Source organism: Oncorhynchus mykiss, chromosome 12 (genome assembly GCF_013265735.2).
Source record: "Oncorhynchus mykiss isolate Arlee chromosome 12, USDA_OmykA_1.1, whole genome shotgun sequence".
In the NCBI taxonomy this organism is placed as follows: domain Eukaryota; kingdom Metazoa; phylum Chordata; class Actinopteri; order Salmoniformes; family Salmonidae; genus Oncorhynchus; species Oncorhynchus mykiss.
In genome coordinates, this window is record NC_048576.1 from 84,333,568 (window position 1) to 84,356,676 (window position 23,109).

Sequence of the window (23,109 nt, forward strand, 5' to 3'; positions counted from 1 at the left end):
GTCCACCTTGACTCGTGTTGCAGACCTCAATAGCTCCCTGTCCGTGTGTGAATGGCCCCTGATCACGATGAATGATCCTATCCTAAAGATCAGATGGCGATCAGTAACTGGAGCCAAAGCAGGATCAGTGTCAAGACAACAGCAGGATCAATAACAGACATGAACAGAGAGAGAAGAGAGATGGAGTGAAAGAGAGATAGAAGGGTATGAGAGATTAATCTGGAGAGGATTTTTCCACAAAATGAGTTAAGCTCTACAATGATAAGGGAGGTTGGTCAAAGGCAATACGATAAATGGAATAATTACTCTCAAACGTTAGGAAGAAAGGATGCCCATTCTATCTGCCTGAAGGGCAGCACAGCAATACACAGCTTCTATAATCCCAAGAAGAGGCGGCAGCAAAAATACTGATTGACTTACCTCAGGGAGACAAACATGCACTTCTTATGGAAGAAGTCACACACTGAGAATTAATGCTACTGTGATATTAGTCCTGAGGAGGAAAGTATTAAAAAACAGTCTGGACTGGAGGAATCAAAAATTGCTACATGTTCCACTTAAATGTAAAATCTTGGTATATTCTTCCCTGGATAGTGCCTCTGCTTTGTCTAAGATCAAATCATGGGGAGGTATTCAGAGTAAATGATCATCACAAAACTCAAATTCTTACAATAGTACTTTAATTTGACAATAATTAATAAATCCAGACCATTTAGAGGAGGTTTATTGTATTGTTAAAGACGTACTCCGGAACTTTGGCGACTTCTAACTATTTTTTAAACCTCCCGCTTTGGGCTGGATGTGTCAATGTGTAGTTCATACAGGCATAATCTATGAGCAGAATTACTGTTTCACCTCAATTAACCACGAAATCCCTAGTTTGAAAGCAACTGTTTTCCTGGAAGCTGTGCTCCGCCATTTTCCTACATTTTCCCCCACATGGGCCAGCCCCCTAACAATTCTAGTTCTAGCTAATGAGCTTCAGCCCCTCACTATTTTAGTGACAGCTAACAAGATGCACACAGCAGAACGAGAGCAATGACATGGTGCACATGTGACGTAGTACGCCATTTCCGGGGACTACTTTTAGCTTGTGAGCGCTACTTTCAGAACTACTGGCTAAAACTAATTCAAAAGGGCCAGAGAATATCAAGTTTTGTAGTGGCTGTTTAGAGAATCTCTTTAACATGTTGCTGACCATGGCATCAATTATCATATCTCAGTATAGAGCACTATATACCAAATAAGTATCATTAGTAAACTGTTAACAGTAATTTATTTAACATCATGTCATGTGTAGCTATAGTCCAGAGTGTTAATAGGCTTGGGCGCTATATAACACATTAAACAGTGCAGAAGGTACTCTTATACACACATATCATCTTGTCAACATCCAATAAATATGTCCTTTCAGAGATTCTTGTTCAGCCATCTCATTATGTGTGAGTCCATTAGGCCTTTGCTTGAGCTTGTGTCTGCTACTCCTGTGTCTCAGTCTCTGTCAGCGTCAGCTCCTGTGGTTCTGGGTCAGGTAGCTCCTGTGGTTCTGGGTCAGGTAGCTCCTGTGGTTGAGCTACAATGCCTGTCTTTATTTTTATTGTTTCTACAAGATCTAAACTATGCATCTTTATCTGTTCTACAATGCCCCCCTCCTCCTCTACGGCTGCCGATGCCTTTTCCTCATTCTCCTCCGTCTTCAGAGGCATCCATGACTCTTTGTGCAGCCTCTCGTTATTCTCCACCCCCTGGACACCAGGGGGCACTGTGGCGGCCATAGCAGGCGGCAGCTGCTTGAACTCTTCGTCGTTCACATCATAGTCCTTCATCTTATGGTCCAGGATCCACCAGCGACCTGCGAAACCAACGTCCAGTACCCGCGTGTGGAGCTCCCTCCAGGGGATAGAGAGGTTGGAGCACTGGGCCTCGTAAAGACTGGCGTCCGGGTTATAATCGGCGAAGTAGGTGAGTGAGACCACTCCCATGCTGAGGTGACGTAACCTTCCCTCGTTACGAAGCTTCGCCAGCTTCTGCACGTGCCCATCCGATGTTCCACTGCGTATCCACGGCGTCAGGAGCCCGAGCTGATTGGCTGTATCCAGGACGGTGGTCTCGAAGGAGGCGTCGTCTGGGTTTGTGTAGATGCAGGTGCCAGCTCCACCCAGAAGGCTCAGATAGATGGAAGCTTTCATTGGCCTCTCCCACGCGCCCACCACAATCTCACGACACGCCTCCTTGTAGTCTCTGGACATGCCGCTAAACCACACACCTGATTGAGAGGGGAGAGAATTGTGAGAAAAAGACAGCATTCACACAAGATAAGATAGATAGTTTACTAAAACAAAGGCAAAACAGACTGACACCATAACCCTAGACATGGTAGTGAGGCATGCACACAATTATAATGTTTTGTGTGCCAACACTGTATTGTATTGCATTGCATCTCCAAACTGATGGGGATTGTCTCAGAGAGAGGTCACAGCAATAACCTGTCACGTACCTTCCTCCACCCTGTGATTGCAAGCAGGGGCAACTGTGAAGGATCAACAGCTAACAAACAATGCCTTTACATAGACGTGTATGAAGTATATTTTAAAATCTAACTTGTGTAAAAGCCACAACGTGATACAGTTTGTTTGAAGGTAATGTCACATAATCTGATAACCTAATGAATGACTTTGGCAAGACCGTTAAGGAAGAAAGATCATGAGTTCGTTCAGGTTCGTAAAGGCGTGGTGGGCTAACACAGCAACCAAGAGATAGGTCGATTTCTTACCCAATTTGCTATTTTTCAACCTCTCCCATCGGGTGCCATTAACGGGTGCTGCTCCTGCTTCTGCTACAGAGGTGGAGCACCATCTCCTGAGCACCCACGAGGCAGCCATGTCCGTCAGACAGAAGCCGATCGTTCCCGGAAGTTCACATTCGGACTGGCTCGGACCGGAAAAACACAGCGGGTCGGAAAATACATTAATTTCCAAAGTGAAAAAATTGAATTTATTGAGACAAAATGGCATGTCAGTGAAAAGTTGTATTATTATTATTTTTCCCGTAAAAAAAAACAAATATCCAATATCCAGTTCTGCTTAAAAAGAATGTCATTAAATCCCTGTAATATCATTATAAAGTAATAAATATAATGTAAGTACAAATGTTTGTTTTTTTAAACATTCGGATAACACCCATATTACAAAGAAAACACTCACATTTGGCATTATCTTCCACATTATCTTCCGCCTGTACCTGGTCACGTGAACATGATAATCCGACTTGAGCCAACACAGGATCCGTTGTGTACATAAGGTGACGTGGAACAGGCAAGTGATAATGAGAATTTAGTGCACCGTAGTTGAAATTAACACCATTAGCTAGCTAGTTTATTCAGACATCCAACGCAGTACACGTTTAAAAAAAAAAAAATGTTAACTATGTGCTGCTGTTGTTAGGTGAGTTGATATTGAGATATAAAGCGAGAAAACAGTGCTAGCTCGACAGCTGTCAGGCTAGCGAGGTGGTCGTGTCAGCATTGCTAACATAGCTGACTGGCTCGCATTGCGGATACAACACAACAGAACCTCCTGCGACAAACAGGTAAGTCTCGGATCACGACGGTCAACGTATGACTATAAATCTGAAGCTAGCTAGCTAGAGCTAAACTATAGGCATAAACATGACACACAGACTGCTTGCCTGCCAAACAGATCAACACAATCTGTCATTTGTCAGATTAAAAAATTGCACCTGCATATTCGATAAAGGATGCCTACACATGTTGTTACGTATGCTTTAGAAGGCAGCCAACAAATAACATATTGTCCATATGTAGCAAAAGCTAGCAGGCTACCCTATCTGGGAGAAGAACACAGACTGTTGCCATACGTTAGACTCAACAGTTCTCATAGACTCATCTCCTTCCAGGTCTTGCATGAGGTGGTCATCTTTCCAGAGTTACCATGGCGAGTCCAGATGATCTTAAGTTCCAAGGTGAGGCTCCCATCCTCCTCTCTCTGTTTATCCCCTTTCACCTCATCTTCACTCTTCCCTTCTCTCCTTGTCTCTACATCTGTCACTGCCACTGTCCCGCACCTCCTCTCTCATTCCCTCACTCTAACCTCCTCTGTCTTCCTCTCCTCTAGAGTTTGAGGAGGCCACTGACCTATTGTTAGCAGACCCTGGGGCCTCCACCCTCAGTATGTCTGGCTCCAGCAGTATGGCCCTGGCCGGTGCCACTGGGGACATCAAACTGGACATGTCCGATGATGAGGGACAGGAGGAGAGTTCAGAGGTCAGGACGATGAATGAGTCCAATCACATTGCTACATTAATAATCTGAAATTTTGCCTTTGTAATGACGTTTGCACAAACAGCCAAAAACCAAGCAATATGGGGATAACTGATTGACATTACTGTTTACAGCTCCTAAGAGGGGAGAAACAAACTAGCGGTTTCTGGACCTTTGAGTACTACCAGTCGTTCTTCAATGTGGATACAATGCAGGTACAATATGCTTGAAATAACAGTTTAATCTGCACTCATGTGACTGGCCTATATGTTGCTGTTTCACATCTTCCATATAGAAACTGTAAATGTTAGTTGCTGTACAATGTCCATTGGTTGACTGACTTCCTATCATGGGATGCAGGTGCTGGACAGGGTCAAGGGGTCGGTGATGCATTTACCAGGACGGAACTTCATCAAACACACCCTCCAGTCGAGTCCAGATTTGTATGGTAATGGGACACAAATCACCACTATAGCTTAGATACAATTGTTCCTAGATAGTTAGATCTGAATTCGAATGGACCTTAGAATGTTAACTTTTATTGCCGTAAAACTGGACGACAGTTTGCCAAACTCTGCATATCTTAGGTTGTAATGTGAACCACCTCTACCCAGACTAACCTTACCTCCTGGTTCCCTGTATGTCCAGGTCCCTTCTGGATCTGCGTGACGCTGGTGTTCTCTCTGGCCATCAGTGGAAACCTGTCCACCTTCCTGAACTCTCTGGGGAGCCCCCATTACCACTACAGACCCCAGTTCCACAGAGGTATGGTACCTGGGGGTTACAGCGTGGCTCCTTATCAATGGTTTCATGTGAGATTTGCTATGTAAACATAAAGGGGATTGTTGACTGTTTTCTCTTTACATTTCAGCACAGAGGCCTTTTTCAAGACCATGTTATATTACATGCAATAGCAGTGTTGATGTTGATTGCTTTTTCTCACTCCCTCAGTGACAATAGCTGCTGTAGTGATCTTCCTGTATGCCTGGCTGGTGCCCCTGGGTGTATGGGGTTTCCTGACCTGGAGGCAGAGGGAGGAGAGGCAGCAGAGTGGTTACTCCTTCCTGGAGACAGTGTGTGTCTACGGCTACTCCCTCTTCATCTACATCCCCACCTCAGTGAGTCAGCAGACACACTAGTGAATGTCTGGGTTGTATTCAGCTAGCAAAACATACTAATCCCCTAGCTAAATGTTTTGCAATGGAAAATGAAGTTCAGATGGTACCTACTTTACGGTTTCATAGTTTTCTTTCGTTTTTGTGCCTAGTGAATATGACCCTTTCCTTTATAGTATATTTCTATCTGATTGGGACCCAATCCAAACATTTTATTCTCAAGTAACAAACCAATCACCTCCCTCTCAGGTGTTGTGGATCTTACCATTCGAATGGCTCCGATGGCTCCTCATCCTGGTCGCCATGGTGATCTCTGGGTCGGTCCTGGTGCTCACCTTCTGGCCTGTCGTCCGTGATGACACCAAGGTGACTGCTTTTGCCACCGTGGCAACAATCGTTGTTCTCCATGCACTGCTATCAATTGGCTGCAAGGTAAGAGCCCACTATAAGTGCTATGGGTAATAGTTACCTAGCCCCATCCTCCTAGGCCCTGTTCAAATAATTTGAAGATGAATGGCAGTGATCATGGTCTGACATGAATATAAAGTAGTCCTCATTTCACTTATCCCAAAAAATGTTTGAGCCAGGCCTTAATCATAATCTAAATGGGAATGTCTCATGTCCAACACCCTACTTCAGTCTATGGCTAGCTATAAACCTCATAGTTCTTCGTTAAGTTTCTAACCCTTTATACCTGTCCCTCTATGCTATCTTTCAGATGTATTTCTTCCAGACAGCGACTCACACACCAGTTCCTACACTCGCACCCAACCACACAGCAGCAGTATTGACCAACAAGACCCACTGACCAAGAGGAACCAGAGGGAGGGAGATGTGTCAATGTTTGAGACCACTGGGGAATCTGAAAGGACTAGATAAAATGTTTAGGCTTTTGTTACCTACTCTGTGAGCATTGGAAGAGTAGCTAGCTGGCTTAACCACCAAACGGATGATAGCGATTTCGCCATTGACTAACTACATTGTCGTGTGAGGACTGAGTCGAGAGGGAACGTTGGATGAAATCAGTTTGACACCTGTGTGGATGTTTTTAGCCCAGTGGGTCACACATTATCCAGTCCTTTCAGATCAGAGAAGGGGACGTAGCGCCTGTATACTCCGATGCTCTAGCCAATAATAAGGATACAGAGGACTGACAAGTGGTCAGAAAGGTACCCATAACGTTGTGTTGGAGGTTCTGGATGTGTGAGCCCTACTCTATTATGGACTTCAGCAGCCCATTAAAGTACTGTGTAATTGACTACATATGTTACAAAGAGAAGGGGCAAGGATAGAGGTCTATGAGTAAACAAATTATGGGATGAGGATTGCATTGGGGGGAAATGTCTTGCTTATGCTGCAGAAATTATTCCGCTAGCCTCCCGGGTGGCGCAGTGGGTAAGGGCGCTGTATTGCAGCGCCAGCTGTGCCATCAGACTCTGGGTTCAGGAGGTCCGTGGGGCGACGCACAATTGGCCTAGCGTCGTCCGGGTTAGGGGGGGGGCTTGGCCGGTAGGCATGTCCTTGTCTCATCGCGCACCAGCGACTCCTGTGGCGGGCCGGGCGCAGTGCGTGCTAACCAAGGTTACCAGGGGCACGGTGTTTCCTCCGACACATTGCTGTGGCTGGCTTCCGGGTTGGATGCGCGCGTTGTGTATCGGAGGACGCATGACTTTCAACCTTCGTCTCTCCCGAGCCCATACGGGAGTTGTAGCGATGAGACAAAATAGTAGCTACTAAAACAATTGGATACCACGAAATTGGGGAGAGAAAGGGATAAAGAAATGATTCCACTGTAAATTCTGCACTTGTATATTGTAATAAATCAATATTTATCATGGAGAAGTTGGGTGCACCTCAACAGTCAGACTTCCTCTTATCTGCACTAAAAAACGTAAGAAAGGAGGAAGCATATCTGCTCTAACCATGAAGAACTATGAGGTTTATAGCTAGCCATAGACTGAAGTAGGGTGTTGATGACACATGAAACATTTCTCCTGAGGCTCATACAGCTGAGACATTCCCATTTAGATTATGACTAGGGCCTGGTTCAAACATTTTTGTCAGTGCAGATGGAGACCAAGGATGGAGGAGACCAAGGAAAGGAATTCTTTAGACTTGAAATCCTCAGCTGCAGTCTGATCTTCAGATGAGGGAAATGCTGTATGAATGTTTAATGTAATACAGGGGTGGCCAACCTTATCCATAAAGGTGCATGCTTTTGTTCCAGCCAAGCAAAAACGCCTGATTCTACCATCAGACGAGTTGGATCAACATGTATGTTACAGCTTGGCTGGAACCAAGGCCTACTACACCCACGCCAGCCCTCTGAGATTGAAATGGGTTGTCCTAGAACTCAAACCACTCCTATGACTTGGAACGTGTAGTACTGTGCTGACTAATGTATCCACACAACTTTTTCTTTTTGTAGATACTTGTAAATTAAAGGGTTTGTCAGTGTATTTAATTATTCTTTCCTCTTTGTTCAGACTTCTGAGTTTGTGTGAATAAACTGTCATTCCAGTCAATTGCTCGTTTTCTTGGTGTTGACTACAGCCCGAGGGCAGGGGTCTCTAACGCCGGTCCTGGAGTGCTGTCTTGGCAGGCTTTTGTTCCAGCACATCTGATTCAATTAAGATTAGTTGGTAGGTACTGGGCTGGGACAAAGGCCTGCACAACTTGGGGCTGGAGATGGTGGATATTTCACAGCCTTCCATCTTATCTACTATTTCATGAGGAAGCTGCATTGGTTCCAGCCCTCAAGTTGTCAGTGCTCTGCTTACTGTACGTTGAAAACATGGATTCTTGTTTGTCCTGACGCCTCAGAGGGGCTTGGCCCTGAGATTTATGGGACAGCCGAGCACTTCAGGTGTAGTTGCTTTGTGTGTGTGCTTGGAGGACATTTACAGCTATATTCCTTGGACACGTCAATGTCTGCCGACCATGTAGGCTCATATTGTAAGGCACAAGATTTGACTTACCCTCAAGGTGACGTTATAAAATCAGATTTCATTAGTCGTCCCTAACTGCTGGTTTTGGTTAGGAAAATATGATCCTAGATCTGTGGCTAATTGTCAGGGGCAATACAAACAGGAGGCAGCACAAAAGTCTTCCTGATGCACTTTCCATCAATAGAGGTCGAATGCTAAGCTAGCAACTATCACAACATTGGTGTTACAATTCTAACTGTAATATCAAGTTAATTATAAGACCCGATCCAAATATTTTTTGGGGGACTTCTCCACCAACATTTAATTTACTCCTTTTATACTTGTTTTTTGTTTGTTGCTTTTCTGTGAAACAAATAAAGACAACTGAAAAGTTAACCCTACAAACTAGCAAGACATTTTCTCTTCATAAAACTTGCTAAATCAAAATTTAAACTCAGTCCACAAATTGTGACTGGAAGCAATGCATACATGTCCATTAAGTCTTTGTCTGAAGGTTGAGCAATCGACTTGCCCGGGAAAGGAGGGAGGAGAGGTTTAGATATGTTAGAGTCTGGATATCATAGGTAGTGAGGAGGGAAAGAGGTGACTCCCTACTCCCTATATTCCCAACTCCCCACCTCAGTCTGAACCGCAGTCTCAAAATGAAGGAAAGGAAACCGGGGAAGAATGTAAACTAGGATACAGCTGCTCCAACGGCCGACATCAGTGTCCTTGGTCCATACTGTCAGTCTGTCTTTCTGTGGGTTCATCCTGCTTCCACCAATACCATCGGCTCACTGCAATCCTGATTGGCTATGAAGGGGAGTGGGGGGCCGGGTCTGCTGCGGTGTCCTCGAAGCTTATTGGCTTTGGACAACACACCTCAATCGGAGGTGATGTTCTAACAGAGTTCCAGAGTTGATGTTCTTCAAGATCACGTCCTACACACTGACATCTAGGCTACGTCTCAAATGACACCCTAGTCCCTATACAGTGCACTTCATTTGTCCATGTGGCTCTAGTCAAAAGTAGAGCACTGTATATGGAATAGGGTGTCTTTTCAGATAGCCTAGGTCTACTGGGCTAAAGACTACCACTATGGATGACCAGACAAACACCTTGGGGGGAGCTAGCTATCGCTCTGGAATGGGGCCGTTTAAGGAGAGAGGCTCTACGGGCAGGTGGAGAAGTGCCTCGATATGAAAACAAAATGGCATCAGTGAGGGGTGTTCATAGTGTTCTACTCTACAGGAAAGCCCCCTGTCCTTTCAGTGCAGATCTGTAGTGGGGGACATCCAATCCAGTGATAAGGGGAGGGGGGATAGCGACTGGCTGTAGTGGATGGGGTTGTGTGTGTGTTTGGTGGAGGAGGAGGGGGAAGGGTGGGGCATCACACTGGCACTAGGGGAGGCGAAATGTCCAAAAGGGAGGGAACCCGGATAAAGGAGATGATACCTGCTGTACAGTCGTGCAATGAGTTATTCTTTGCAACAAAAGTCTCTGTGTTCAATGTGTATGTGTAGGTGTACATGTGTCTGTAAAGCATAAAAAGGTCCAGTCAATCAAAGTTCAGTTCCGCTCTCCATTCAGAGAAACTGCCAATTCTTTGTGCTGATCAGTCTGTCAGTTGAACGTAGAGGTGCTGCCACCCTCTGGCTGGACTGGTGATATCATAGCTGCTGCACGATGATGAGAGGGGGAAGATGGGGAACAGCTCTCAAAGCGGAGAGAGCGGCGAGGAGGGACGGATATGAGAATAACTCCAGTGATAGAGAGATGGACAGTAAAGGAGAAAGGAAGGTGCTGGAGGGACAACACGACAGCACTGGTTTTGGTATTCTGGTTCTGGCTGTGGTCGGTCAGGGGGAGGGGCTAGTAGAGGTCATGCAGGGGTTCGGAGGTGAAGGGTGACGAGGTCTTAACTCCCATAATGCATGGTGTTGCTAGGGATGGCCATGGGAGAGGCCATGGAGATGGCGGGTCCCCCCATGGTGAACTGGTTGGTGACGGGATAATGCTGCTGCTGCTGCTGGTTAGAGCTGCTGCTGCTGCTAGGACCTGATTGGCCAGTAGAAGCTCCTGGAGAGATGGGGGGGGGAGAGAGAGGGGGAAAGTGTTATCACCTTCCCTTGATTGGTTGTGGGCCAACTATGTCACAGGTGTTTAGGAAACTTGACCCCCCCCCCCCCCCCCCCCCCAGGTGCACGTTTTGGTTTTTGCCCTAGCACTACACAGCTGATTCAAATAATCAAAACTTGAGGAGTTCGTTATTTAAATCAGTTTAGGAAACCCTTGTATAGTGTATAAAGAGACGTACCCTGGACGATTCCGGTGCTCATGATGGAGCCCATCCTGGAGTGGGTGTGATTCACTATCCCTGTGTTCACTGAGGGCGGGAACAGAGGAAATAGTGAGACGGTGTATTAACGCACACACAAACGTGCAAACACACACAGTCAGTCACACGGTCTGTGCTTGTCTGTCAGCCCATCAGTCCGTAGTATCCTACCGAGGGGGATGAGGTTGTTGTGGGACACCGTCGAGCCGCTGCCCATGACTGTACTGAGGTCATAGGCTGTAGGCATCCCTGAGAGAGAGAGAGATGAAAGGGTGAGACGGGGAAGAGAGTGAGATGGGGAGGAGAGAGAACAAGAGAGATAGGGAGAGAAAGGGAGCGAAATGGGAATAAAGCACAGGAGAAGCATAAGCATCCTTTCTCTCTCACACACCGTTTTCCCCTCAGAGAGAGCATGCATCCCCTGTCTATCAGCTACTCTGTTAGCCTGATCTATTCTGTGATATCCCTACAGTTTAGTAAGACATTTAGTCATGATGTTGTATGGATACTTTTGCCTGATGATGCTATCATGGGTCAGATTTTGTGTATCGTCTGTGCGTTTACCTGACACAGCAGTGTTCTGCCTCATGCAGTGTGTGGGTTCTGCCCCGTGCAGTGTGTGTGGGTATGTCCTCTGTGTGTGTCCTCTACCAGTGTCCTCTATGTGTGTGTATTTACCTGACACAGCCATGCCCTGGCTCATGCTGTAGGCCCCCCCAGTGTTCCACATGGTCTCAGAGGGGGAGGTGTAGTGCGACCCAGGAGGGGGGGTGGGGGTGCTGCCTGTGTACCTACAAAAACACACATACACAACAACATACACGCCATGAGAGGGAGCTCCCCTTCCCCCCGGGTCGTTATCCTGAATGGCACAGGCCGAGGGCAGCGGAACAGACCAACTCACCTGAAAAAGGGGTTCTTCAAGTCCAGGAGGTTGCTGGACTTGGAGCCTGTCTGGTCCACTTGGGCAACAATACTGATGTCGTAGCTTTGTCTGTGAGGAGGGAAGAGAGCCAGGGATTGGTATGGGAGGAGAGCCGGGGGTTGGTATGGGAGGAGGTGAGAATGGAGGTGGATAGTTTAACACAGACCAACACAGACAGACAGAGAAGCACAGATTCAGCAAGCACACATCTGTAATACACATATATACAGTGCTTCCGGAAGGTATTCAGACCCCTTGACGTTTTCCACATTTTATTACATCATTTTTTAACATTTATTATTATTTTATGTTTTAAATCCCTCAATCTAAACACAATACCTCACAATGACAAAGCAAAAACAAGTTTGTAGTTTCCTGATTTATATTATTTAAAAAAACTGAAATATGACATTTTCATAAGTATTCAAATCCTTTACTAAGTACTTTGTTGAAGCACCTTTGGCAGCAATTATAGCCTAGTCTTCTTGGGTAGGACGCTACAAGCTTGGCACACCTGTATTTGGGGTGTTTCTCCCATTCTTCTCTGCAGATCCTCTCAAGCTCTGTCAGGTTGGATGGGGAGCGTTGCTGCACAGCAGACCACCATAGTCCCTGTGCCCAAGAACACTAAGGTAACCTGCCTAAATGATTGTGGACTACAGGAAAATGAGGACTGAGCACGCCCCCATTCTCATCGACGGGGCTGTAGTGGAGCAGGTTGAGAGCTTCAAGTTCCTTGGCATCCACATCACCAACAAACTAACATGGTCCAAGCCCACCAAGGAAGTCGTGAAGAGGGCATGACAAAACCTATTCCCCCTCAGGAGGCTGAAAAGATTTGTCATGGGTCCTCAGATCCTCAAAAGGTTCTACAAGCTGCCAGGCAGTGTCAGAGGAAGGCCCTAAAAATTGTCAAAGACTCCTGCCACCCTAGTCAGACTGTTCTCTCAGATACCACACGGCAAGCGGTACCGAAGCGCCAAGTCTAGGTCCAAGAGGCTTCGAAACAGCTTCTACCCCCAAGCCATAAGACTCCTGAACAGCTAATCAAATGGCTACCTAGACTATTTGTATTGCCCCCCCCCCCCATCTGCGCAACACAGAGAGGTAGCCATTTTTCCTCCCGGTCCTAGTGAAAAGCCAACTGTCCCGGTTGATATATTATCTAATAGATATTTGAAAAACACCTTGAGGATTGATTATAAAAAACGTTTGCCATGTTTCTGTCGATATTATGGATATAATTTGGAATTTTTGTCTGCGTTGTCGTGACTGCTATTTCCGGTGGATTCCTCTGCATAACGCATCAAACTAACGGAGGTATTTGGATATAAAAAAAAATCTTTATGGAACAAAAGGAACATTTGCTGTCTAACTGGGAGTCTCGTGAGTGAAAACATCCGAAGCTCATCAAAGGTAAACAATTAATTTGATTGCTTTTCTGATTTGTGACCAAGCTTCCTGATGCTAAGTGTACATAATGCTATGCTGGGCTATCGATAAACGTACACAAACACTTGTCTTGCTTTGGCTGTAAAGCATCATTTCAAAATCTGAGATGACAGGGTGATTAACAAAAGGCTAAGCTGTGTTTCACTATATTTCACTTGTGATTTCATGAATATGAATATTTTCAAGTAATATTTTTTGACTGTTGCGCTATGCTATTCAGCGTTGCTGATGACAAATATACCGGATCCGGGATGGGTTAATAACTCTACCTACATGTACATATTACCTCAATTACCTTGACACAGGTGCCCCCACACATTGACTCTGTACCGGTACCCTCTGTATATAGCCATTGTTATTTACTGCTGCTCTTTAATTATTAGTTATTCTTATGGCATACTTTTTTATTTGGTATTTTCTTAAAACTGCATTGTTGGTTAAGGGCTTGTAAGTATGCATTTCACAGTAAGGTCTACACCTGTTGAATTCGGCGCATGTGACAAATACAATCTGATATGATTTTCTGGTCTCTCCAAACATGTTTGATCGGGTTAAAGTCCGGACTCTGGCTGGCCACTCAAGGATATTCAAAGACTTGTCCCGAAGCCACATCTGCATTGTCTTGGCGGTGTGCTTAGAGTTGTTGTCCTGTTGGAAGGTGAACCTTCGCCTGAGTGCTCTAGAGCTGGTTTTCATCAAGGATCTCTCTGAACTTTGCTTTGTTCATTTAGCCTCGATCCTGACTAGTCTCCCAGTCCCTGCCTCTGAAAAACATCCCCATAGCATGATGCTGCCATCACCATGCTAGGGACGTAGGGATGGTGCCAGGTTTCCACCAGATGTGACACTTGGCATTCGGGTCAAAGAGTTCAATCTTGGTTTCATCAGACCAGAGAATTGTGTTTCTCATGGTCTGAGAGTCCTTTAGGTGCCTTTTGGCAAACTCCAAGCAGGCGGTCATGTGCATTTTAATGAGGAGTGGCTTCCATCTGGCCACAACCATTAAGGCCTGATTGGTGGAGTGCTGCAGAGATGGTTGTCCTTCTGGAAGGTTCTCCCATTTCTACAGATGAACTCTGGAGCTCTGACAGAGTGACCATCGGGTTCTTGGTCACCTCCCTGACCAAGGTCCTTCTCCCCTGATTGCTCAGCTTGGCCGGGAGGGCAGCTCCAGTAAGAGTCTTGGTGGTTCCAAACTTCCAATTTAAGAATGATGGAGGCCACTGTGTTCTTTGGGGACCTTCAATGGTGCAGAAATGTTTTGGCACCCTTCTCCAGATCTGTGCCTCGACACTATCCGGTCTCGGACTTTCCCAACAATTCCTTCGACCTCATGGCCTGGTTTTTGCTTTGACATGCACTGTCAACTGTGGGACCGTATATACAGGTGTGCCATTCCAAATCATGTCCAATCAATCTAATTTACCACAGGTGGACTCCAATCAAGTTGTAGTAACAGCTCAAGGATGATCAATGGAAACAGGATGCATCTGAGCTCAATTTCGAGTCTCATAGCAAAGGGTCTGAATACTTACGTAAATAAAGTAAGTTAATGTATTTTAAATACATTTAAAAACATTTCTACAAACTTGTTTCCGCTTTGTCGTTATGGGCTGGTGCGTGTAAATTGCTGAGGATTTTATTTATTTAATAGATTTTAGAGTAAGACTATAACCTCACAAAATGTAGAAAAAGTCAAGGGATCTGAATACCTTCCAAATGCACTGGGTAGCTCCAAAAGTAGAGGCAGTGAGACATTGTTGTTTTGATACATGAGGTTGCAGATGCACAAATATCATCCACGACCCCCCACCCCACCAAATGCTAACCTCCCCTGTTATTGTAGTGGTGAGAGGTTAGCATGAGGTTACACTAACTTCCTCACTCATTATTTACGATTAATTCAGGATATTATGTAATCATGGTAGCATCCACAGTATTTAGAAACATTCTATTGTTATTTACAATAAAAGTGACTCAAAAATGACAATTCATTATTTTCCATTAATTAAATTGGGCACAAAATAATTGGAACCTATTTCTAAATGGTTCACCTGATATGGATGAAAATTAAATGAAAGCTGACAGTCTGCACTTCATCCCCATAGTCATTGTATGAGGCAATTTTCTTTATAATTGTCGCTGTCCAAATACTTTTGGAGCTCACTGTGTATCACCTACACACATTCATTCAGAACTGTCATAATATAACACAAGCCTGGGCCTAGAGGTGAATGGCAACACACTAACACCAAAGCCTCCCCTCCCCAACAGACTCCCAGTAGATCCCTCTACAGTCTCTCACCTCTTGTTGGCGATAAGCAGTGCTGTGCCGGAAAGTGTGTCTCCTGCCTTGGTGAAGAGGGGTGACTGGAGCAGACAGCGGACCTGGTACCAGTGGGTCAGGGGCTCTGTGGGGGCTGTAGAGAGCCACACTGTCACCCTGCAGAGAGAGGGGGGGGATTAGAGGTCAGGATACTTTAAGGTTCAATCAGCGTTATCCTACTACTGTACAAGCATGGTCAGATATTCAGTAGGAACAGCCCTTTACAACTTATTGTGAAATGTATCTATTGTGAATGTATTGTATTGCTTTTAAGTTGTACCCACTTTCTGTCTTTGTGTTTATTACAATGTCTGTGAGAAAAAACAAGTGATGAAAGGAAAGTGACAGTGTAGCTGTAGTCAGGATCTATGTAGGTCAGGAGTCCTGGATCAAGTGATTTTACTCCTTGGCCATACACACACTTCAGCCCTGGTTAAGGCAGCTCAGGCCAACTTACATTGATCCCATGAACGCTACGTCGAACCAGAAGGCCAGGCCGTGCACCAGCCCTGAGTGCATCATATGGAACTTAAAGGGAATCTCTATCCTGAAAGAGAGAGCGAGAGAAGGGAAGAGAGAGGGGAAGAGAGAAAAGAGTGGGATAAGCATTAGTCTAGTTAAAGGGGCAATCAACTGTTGCTACATCCATTTTTTGGACTTATAAATGTATGATATATACCCATTAAGTCTTGAAGAATATAACTTATAAATGCCTCATGAGCTTAGTTCAACTCCCGTACCCCCATCAGAACCCAAAATATAAGTTTGTTTTACTCCAATGTTTGTAAACAAAGTAAATGTAAAACAATATATATATATCGTCAAAACATGGTTAAAACTATAATGTTGATATCATGGATGGTCAGTCCTTGCATCCATAGCCCAGTCTATGAATTTGAGAGTGGTTACATTTCTCCAGCCCATCCCTCCACTTTTTACATAAAGAAGGACGGGGAATTCGCTTTGTTATTGTTTCAACTTCTGATTGCTGCTTTAAGGTTATTTTTAGACACTAGAAGGAATTATGTAGTATCGGAAGTATATTAGAGAAGTAGGACATCCCTACATTCAGTAACATGTCGCATCTCAATTCTCAACTCATTCTATGAATAACAATTCAATAATAAATATATGAGGGAATAACAGACACAGACAGACGGCACACAGACCTGTACAAATCCTCCTCTTTGGCCTCCAGGAAGTTGACTGTGTATTTGACAGACTTGGCCATCAAGATACGGATATCAAATGTGTCCTGAGAGGGGGGAGGGAAAGAAAAAGGAGGAAGGAGAGAGACGGGGAAGAGGGAAGCAAGAGTATCCAGGTAAGTCCCAGTGAGGTAGAAATGTTTTACGGCAGCATTGGCTAGAGAGGGTACGGAGACGGCCTATGCCTTAATTTAATGATCTAGAACAGAGGCTGTACCCAGAACCAGGCCTTCCGGCCGGGTATGGCTCGCCCAGCAGAGTAACAGAGGAGTAGGCACGGAGGAGGCCTACCCAGCTGACTACCGCTGGAAAATGATGTGTATGTGTCGGTGTGTCGCTGTGTGCGATAAAAAGGGTTGAGATGAATTCAATGAATACCCATTATGAGCAGTGATAGTACTGTTGAAACCTCACTGTTGGTTCTGTGGTGTAAGACTGGGGGAGCTGGACTGGGCGAAAACATTGGGATCCTAAACTCAGACCGCATCTAACTTATTTATCCCAGCCGTCATAACACACACAGTGTGACGGTGGTATCTTCTACCACAAACACACACTCCCATACAGTCAATCTCCTATCCTGCATCAGCGTTTGCCCATAAACACACACACTCCATGTACCACCCTTAGACATAAACAAACACACAGGCCAGTCCGTACTATGTAACCCAATTTTCCACAAACAGCTCGTCCCCACATACCCCCTGACTATTTCAGGCCTTAAATACCCCTCCCATATACATTTCCTAGTTAACCGCCCCCATTCACCCCAATCCTCTTGCGGGGGTGGGGGGTATCGCTTTAACCGACATGGTGGGCAGGGCAGGCAATGTCAGAAGATAGTTGTATGTCAGACTCTTGAACACCTGAGAATTCTACGTACCACAATGGGCTGGCGAAAGTACTCATCCACCGCTGCTCCTCGCAGGGCTGAGAGGTCCACACCATGGAAGGAAGGCTGGTACCTGAATGAGGGAGTGAGAGAATCATCATCATCATCATCAACTCAATCTCAGCAACTACAGCAGCCCAATGAAAAGTGACTGATATCTCCGTACATTCACTGCTTCTACTCCCAGAGCTTCTTCTCTTGCCATTTCCCCCTGTCCCTCCAACCCCATCCTTCCTCCTACTCCCCGTTTCTCTCCTCCCTCCCCTCCTACTCCCCGTTTCTCTCCTCCCTCCCCTCCTACTCCCCGTTTCTCTCCTCCCTGCCCTCCTACTCCCCGTTTCTCTCCTCCCTGCCCTCCTACTCCCCGTTTCTCTCCTCCCTGCCCTCCTACTCCCCGTTTCTCTCCTCCCTCCCCTCCTACTCCCCGTTTCTCTCCTCCCTCCCCTCCTACTCCCCGTTTCTCTCCTCCCTCCCCTCCTACTCCCCGTTTCTCTCCTCCCTCCCCTCCTACTCCCCGTTTCTCTCCTCCCTCCCCTCCTACTCCCCGTTTCTCTCCTCCCTCCCCTCCTACTCCCCGTTTCTCTCCTCCCTCCCCTCCTACTCCCCGTTTCTCTCCTCCCTCCCCTCCTACTCCCCGTTTCTCTCCTCCCTCCCCTCCTACTCCCCGTTTCTCTCCTCCCTCCCCCCCCTACTCCCCGTTTCTCTCCTCCCTCCCCTCCTACTCCCCGTTTCTCTCCTCCCTCCCCTCCTACTCCCCGTTTCTCTCCTCCCTCCCCTCCTACTCCCCGTTTCTCTCCTCCCTCCCCTCCTACTCCCCGTTTCTCTCCTCCCTCCCCTCCTACTCCCCGTTTCTCTCCTCCCTCCCCTCCTACTCACCAGAAGTTGGCCTTGGTGAACTGCTCCATGTAGAGCTGTTCGTCTGTGAAGGGGGCCAGGTGCACGTCACCGATGGTGGGGAACATTTTACCTGTGACACACATGAAGTCAGTTAATGATGGTACAATCACCAGTGGCTAGTCATGATGAATATGTCTCTCATTTTTAAAATGTAGACTTTCATATTATATACTGCTTGGGCTTCAAAATAATCTTCAGACCTTTTGACATTTTCTCCCTTTCTCCTTCCCCCCTACTCTACCCCTTTCTATGCTCTCCCTCCAACCTTCCCTCTGCCTCACCACTAGGCTTGAGGAACTTCTTGGCGTGGAGGTAGCTCTCCAACATCCTCTCGTTGAAGAGCATGTAGCCCATGGGCTCTGAGATGATGATGTCCACCTGCTCAGGTAGCGTAACCTCCTCTACTTTACCAGGGATCACCACCACACGGTCCCCCAGACGGTTAGTGTTCACCAGGACCTAGTGGAGGGGACACCAGAGGGTTAGAGGTCACCCGGACCTAGTGGAGGGTTGGTGTGTGTGTATTAGAGTGAAACTGATACATCTGCCAGATTTATGGCTACATAGCATGTCAAGAAGAGGATAGGGTTAGAGCAGGGATGACAAACTTTTCAGCTCGAGGGCTTTGATTAGTTTGTCAAAATCAATTTGCGGGCCAGAAAAAGTGCAGTTAATTGAAAATATATAGGTCACTTAATTTCAGCATAGTTTAGTGTGTCTGTTACCTCTGCATGCTGGGCCATGGTGCTGGCCTCCACAGCGTAGACCTTCCTGGCCCCCGCCTGAGCAGCAAAGAACGACAGAATCCCTGAACCACAGCCCACATCCAACACCACCTAGAGAGAGAGGAATGGACTCTAATTCTTCCCTGATAAAGACATCAATGAAATCCAGCAGTGTCTACTGCCCAAACCAATTAAACAACAGATTAGTTTCAAATACAGCAAAGGACTAAATTCAGAACAAGCTATATTTAAGTCCCAGGACAGTGCATCAGTACCTTGTCCTTGAAGTCAGTGTGGTTCTGGAGGATGGCCCTCTGATAGGTTCCTGTCCTGACGTAGTCCTGCATCATGTTCTGCTGCTGGGAGAGGTAGCCATAGAACTGGAGGAGAGAAGGAGAGAGGGAGAACAAGGGAGTGAGAGGAAAATAAAGTGACAGAACAGCTTATTTTTCATGAGGTGTTTTAATATTGTCACGGAGCTAATAAAGGTTGGAATAAATTATTTATTGCAATGCATGGCAGATTCTGCGTGTGCACCTGGAAGTACTGTACTGCGGATGATTCCTCTGTCCTGTCGCTGAAGACCGACTGCTCTCCACTGTGGCCGCGGCAGTTCTTCAGGAGGTTATAGAACGATGAGAACTCTGAGGAGATCGTCATAACAGGTTATAAGCAGGACAAATCAGACATAAGTTATAAACGGTCTTAAGCCAGTCATAATGGGGAGAAATCAAACGAACAATAATAATAACCAATTATAACAGTTCACAAGGATGACAGAGGCAAGACAAGTATGAGAAACAATACGAATCTCTTTATGAGGACAGGAACATGTGCACTAGGACAGGGAGTCAAAGACACACAGGAGACAGAGGGTCAATGACAGAGACAGATATAGCCTACTGGCAGGCAGTCAAAGACAGACAGAAAAAAGACTGACAGACAATGACTGCATTCTCTGAGACAGAGTGGCAGTGGTTGCCGGGGGTTAGCTACCTGCAGGTGAGGTGAACTGTAGCAGGACGCTGTTGCAGCCTAGCGTGATGATGAACGACTGTTTCCCCACGCGACTGCACTCTGTGTCCCTGGAGACCGAACACTTGAACACACATGTCTCCTCTGCTGTGAGAGGAGTCATACAATAGTTAGGGCCAAGCAACACTCCCACAACAGGTCATTCATGGAATAAGTGTGGCACAGGAGTACGTGGCTTACCGTAGGTCACACAACATGAAGAACAACATGCTAACAGAACTGGCCTGATCACACACAGCGCTTTATTGATTCAATTAGCACTATAGCATCTCATGCATAGCAACAAGCAACAAGCTATTTTTAACCTCCTTTAGCCGAGGGAAAGTGACTAATTTCTTCTATTGAATCTATTTCACACACACCCCTGGATGATTAAGATGACATAGTTTTAAAGACTGGATTTGTGAAAGCAATATATTGGCAAGGTAGGTCTAGGGCTGTGCCCGCATGGCAGTGAGATAATCTGTGGTTTAATCCAGCAGTTGTGATGGGATTAAGACTAGCGCTGTTACTTAGATTAGCCAGATGCAGCATGTTTTATTAACAGACCAAACTAGCGACTGACACCGGATTAACCTGCGATAAATATGAGAGCGGGAGTGTATGTGTTGCTTAACAAGTGTGTGTTCGATGCAAGGGCTGAGAGATAAGAGTGCATGCTTTAAAATATGTAGGCTACAACCATCTCCCTCCACTAGACCTGGCCTGTCTACAAGGCCCTTCAGCTGAACATTGTGGGAAACGACAATGACAGAAGGGGGACAAGGACTGTCACTATAGACCTGTTACAGATATGTAACAACCAGATGATAGTCATGTCAATGTTCTAACAGGATAATGTCAGGTCATAATAGACACTTGTCAAAGTGAAGAGCAAAATGGTGCTATTTTTGCTGGGCCAAGGCATTGCCCCTCGTGGACAATGTAAATACACCCATTCCAGCATGATAGACAGACATTACTAGTGTGCTGTGTTTGATTGAGGTGCTTTTGTGTCTATAATAAAGCAGAAATAAAATGATTGTGTGGCAAGACACTGAGGTTATTTTTCCAAGTGGAATTACTTTAGACTCAGTCGTGCTGCTCTATGTAGCAATTCAATCGGGAGTTCATTCCTGTCTGGTGTGGAAACGTTCATCTTCCATCATCATGGGAATGTTGGAAGAGGAAACGGCTGTTGGGCCTATGGACCGGACCAGGCAATCACACATATCATAAAACTTTGATAGGACACCTTGAAAAACATCCTGCCACACATACATTTCTACTTTCCCCACAGCCCAAGCTTGACTGTATCAAAAATAGGGACATCACGGCTTCTTGAAAGGGACATCCCATCTGTGCCTCGGTGTAACAAAAGCTGCAAGCCCTCAGCGCGAGCACACAAGTGATCGACAGGGGAGTAGGGAGGTGGGGGACTGGCCATTGTTCAGGGGAGAACAAAGATGAATAACTAATACGAGCCTGGTTTAGCTTATCGAAACATAAGGACCCATATTTAGCCTGTTTAAAAAATATATATTTCGTTTATCGATATTTATTCACTCAGCTAGGCATCTACAGTAGATTAGATTACCATAAAGTAGTACGCGCGAGCCACCGGGGTTAGCTTGCTTGTTTGCACCGCTACTAGTATGATCTGTGCGCAAAGACGACGTTCCAAAACAAAACACACTTTTAAGATACCCATCTCAAAGGGTCAAATGTTATCTTGCTTTCTCATAACTATCTAAGAAAGAGGGCAATGCTCATATGACGCAGTTTGTTTTAACTGTTAGAACTCTGTGGCATTAAGGGCAAACCATTGCGTAGTATGGCTGATAGCTTATTGGGGCAAAAATGAAAGAGCACGTTAACATGTCAATTAGCTTTGGCTATCTGCGTCAATGTGTAGCGAGCTGGATAAAATGCTCAGCTGCGGGACAGGATAGTACATCATTGAAATGCAATCTGGCGCTAAATTGTTAGCAAGTTGATATTAGTAAACAGGGGTAGATAGGTATCTAATGTGCTTGGTCACACTTAGCTTGCTGTCCAGGAAACGTCTCGTGTGAGCTAAAACATACTACTTCGCATTAAATAAATACTTTAAAGAATATTGCTCAAGACAAATAGATACGAAAGAAAAAACGTGGTCCACAAGCCACGAAGTGAGCGCAGTAAGCTTGCTAAAGCTAACCACCTATAGTTAGCTAAGCTAACAACAGTGTGCGCTGTCGTGGTGCTGGAGAAGTAACGTTAGCTAACTAAGTTATGGTAGCTAGCTAGCTAGCTAGCTAATAGCGATAAGCGAAAACAGTCCCCATTACGTTGGATTCTATAGGTGGAACCAGTCGGTTTTGAAGTGGAACCCCCACCCGCACACACGTGCAAGCCCAGGCACTCGCATCGGCTAGCTAGCTTTGTAGCATTAAGCTCTGGCTAGTTAGCCAGAGTAACGTCAGTTAACAAGGAGCCCAGGCCGAACCGGTGTATGGAAGAGCTGTCTCAAGTCCACTCACCGTTGGAGAGGTTGATCAGGGCCGCGTCCTGTGTGGCTTTCACCTCCAGTCGTAGAGGCTGCTGCTCGGAGTGACGCTGTATTTCTCCGTTTGCGTCTCCGATAGAGAGGAGCCGCACGCCGGGAAACACCGACACCGCCATCTTCGATCTGTGGGAAGAGACAGCTCACTGTGGCTCTCACATCCAGCGTTGGACGTGCACTCACGACAGGAAACGGGATACACACAGCTCTACCGCCACTATGTGGCCGAGAGGCAAACTGCTTAGTGCAAATACAGTAGACTTTGCTCTGACTTCTGTTGTCACTGCTGTACACTTTCAGCAAAGACAGTATAGTTAGTTGGACAATGAGAGAAATAGGGGATCTTGAATAATCATTTGAATTAAATAAAAATGTCAGACTGTCAGCCAGGCAGCGTTTCGTATCCTGGTTTGTTAAATCTGTGTGAATAATATTGGTTCTGCTGTGTAACATGTCATGCAGCAAG

At 45.9% G+C, this 23,109-nt stretch overlaps 3 protein-coding genes across 5 annotated transcripts; 1 reads left to right on the plus strand and 2 right to left on the minus strand.

Moving 5' to 3' along the window:
* Nucleotides 1-663: 663 nt before the first annotated feature.
* Nucleotides 664-3,164, minus strand: LOC110538692 (mitochondrial import inner membrane translocase subunit Tim29). The gene is made up of 2 exons (XM_021625665.2): nt 2,774-3,164; nt 664-2,266 (listed from the first exon to the last, which is right to left on the minus strand). The coding sequence occupies exons 1-2, from the start codon at nt 3,012-3,014 to the stop codon at nt 1,479-1,481; spliced, it is 1,029 nt and encodes a 342-aa protein (XP_021481340.2). The 5' UTR covers nt 3,015-3,164; the 3' UTR covers nt 664-1,478.
* An 88-nt stretch (nt 3,165-3,252) lies between these two features.
* On the plus strand, nt 3,253-7,919 carry LOC110538693 (protein YIPF1). 2 transcript variants are annotated; one of them, XM_021625668.2, is made up of 9 exons: nt 3,253-3,588; nt 3,916-3,981; nt 4,134-4,282; nt 4,414-4,494; nt 4,640-4,727; nt 4,928-5,044; nt 5,231-5,397; nt 5,644-5,826; nt 6,113-7,919. In XM_021625668.2, the coding sequence occupies exons 2-9, from the start codon at nt 3,951-3,953 to the stop codon at nt 6,200-6,202; spliced, it is 906 nt and encodes a 301-aa protein (XP_021481343.1). In that variant the 5' UTR covers nt 3,253-3,588; nt 3,916-3,950; the 3' UTR covers nt 6,203-7,919. The 2 variants fall into 2 exon arrangements, with proteins under 2 accessions (XP_021481343.1, XP_021481344.1); XM_021625669.2 differs by having other exon boundaries at nt 5,644-5,760.
* A 694-nt stretch (nt 7,920-8,613) lies between these two features.
* LOC110539007 (histone-arginine methyltransferase CARM1) lies at nt 8,614-22,802 on the minus strand. 2 transcript variants are annotated; one of them, XM_036938861.1, is made up of 16 exons: nt 22,621-22,802; nt 20,081-20,203; nt 19,622-19,728; nt 19,360-19,464; nt 19,085-19,195; nt 18,641-18,818; nt 18,339-18,429; nt 17,454-17,535; nt 16,532-16,617; nt 15,820-15,909; nt 15,342-15,479; nt 11,564-11,653; nt 11,338-11,450; nt 10,831-10,908; nt 10,639-10,707; nt 8,614-10,400 (listed from the first exon to the last, which is right to left on the minus strand). In XM_036938861.1, the coding sequence occupies exons 1-16, from the start codon at nt 22,760-22,762 to the stop codon at nt 10,240-10,242; spliced, it is 1,764 nt and encodes a 587-aa protein (XP_036794756.1). In that variant the 5' UTR covers nt 22,763-22,802; the 3' UTR covers nt 8,614-10,239. The 2 variants fall into 2 exon arrangements, with proteins under 2 accessions (XP_036794756.1, XP_036794755.1); XM_036938860.1 differs by having other exon boundaries at nt 20,081-20,206.
* Between the last annotated feature and the right edge of the window lie 307 nt (nt 22,803-23,109).

What these genes read in the sequence shown, in the direction of transcription:
- LOC110538692 (XM_021625665.2), bottom strand. Translation starts at nt 3,014, where the DNA reads ATGCCATTTTGTCTCAATAAATTCAATTTTTTCACTTTGGAAATTAAT. An exon ending in GTTGAAAAATAGCAAATTGG is followed by an intron (nt 2,267 to 2,773) that starts GTAAGAAATCGA and finishes CCTCTCAATCAG; the next exon opens with GTGTGTGGTTTAGCGGCATG.
- LOC110538693 (XM_021625668.2), top strand. Translation starts at nt 3,951, where the DNA reads ATGGCGAGTCCAGATGATCTTAAGTTCCAAG. An exon ending in TCAATGTGGATACAATGCAG is followed by an intron (nt 4,495 to 4,639) that starts GTACAATATGCT and finishes CATGGGATGCAG; the next exon opens with GTGCTGGACAGGGTCAAGGG. An exon ending in GTCGAGTCCAGATTTGTATG is followed by an intron (nt 4,728 to 4,927) that starts GTAATGGGACAC and finishes CTGTATGTCCAG; the next exon opens with GTCCCTTCTGGATCTGCGTG.
- LOC110539007 (XM_036938860.1), bottom strand. Translation starts at nt 22,762, where the DNA reads ATGGCGGTGTCGGTGTTTCCCGGCGTGCGGCTCCTCTCTATCGGAGAC. An exon ending in GTAGCGTTCATGGGATCAAT is followed by an intron (nt 15,480 to 15,819) that starts GTAAGTTGGCCT and finishes CTCTCTCTGCAG; the next exon opens with GGTGACAGTGTGGCTCTCTA. An exon ending in GAGCACCGGAATCGTCCAGG is followed by an intron (nt 10,401 to 10,638) that starts GTACGTCTCTTT and finishes CCATCTCTCCAG; the next exon opens with GAGCTTCTACTGGCCAATCA.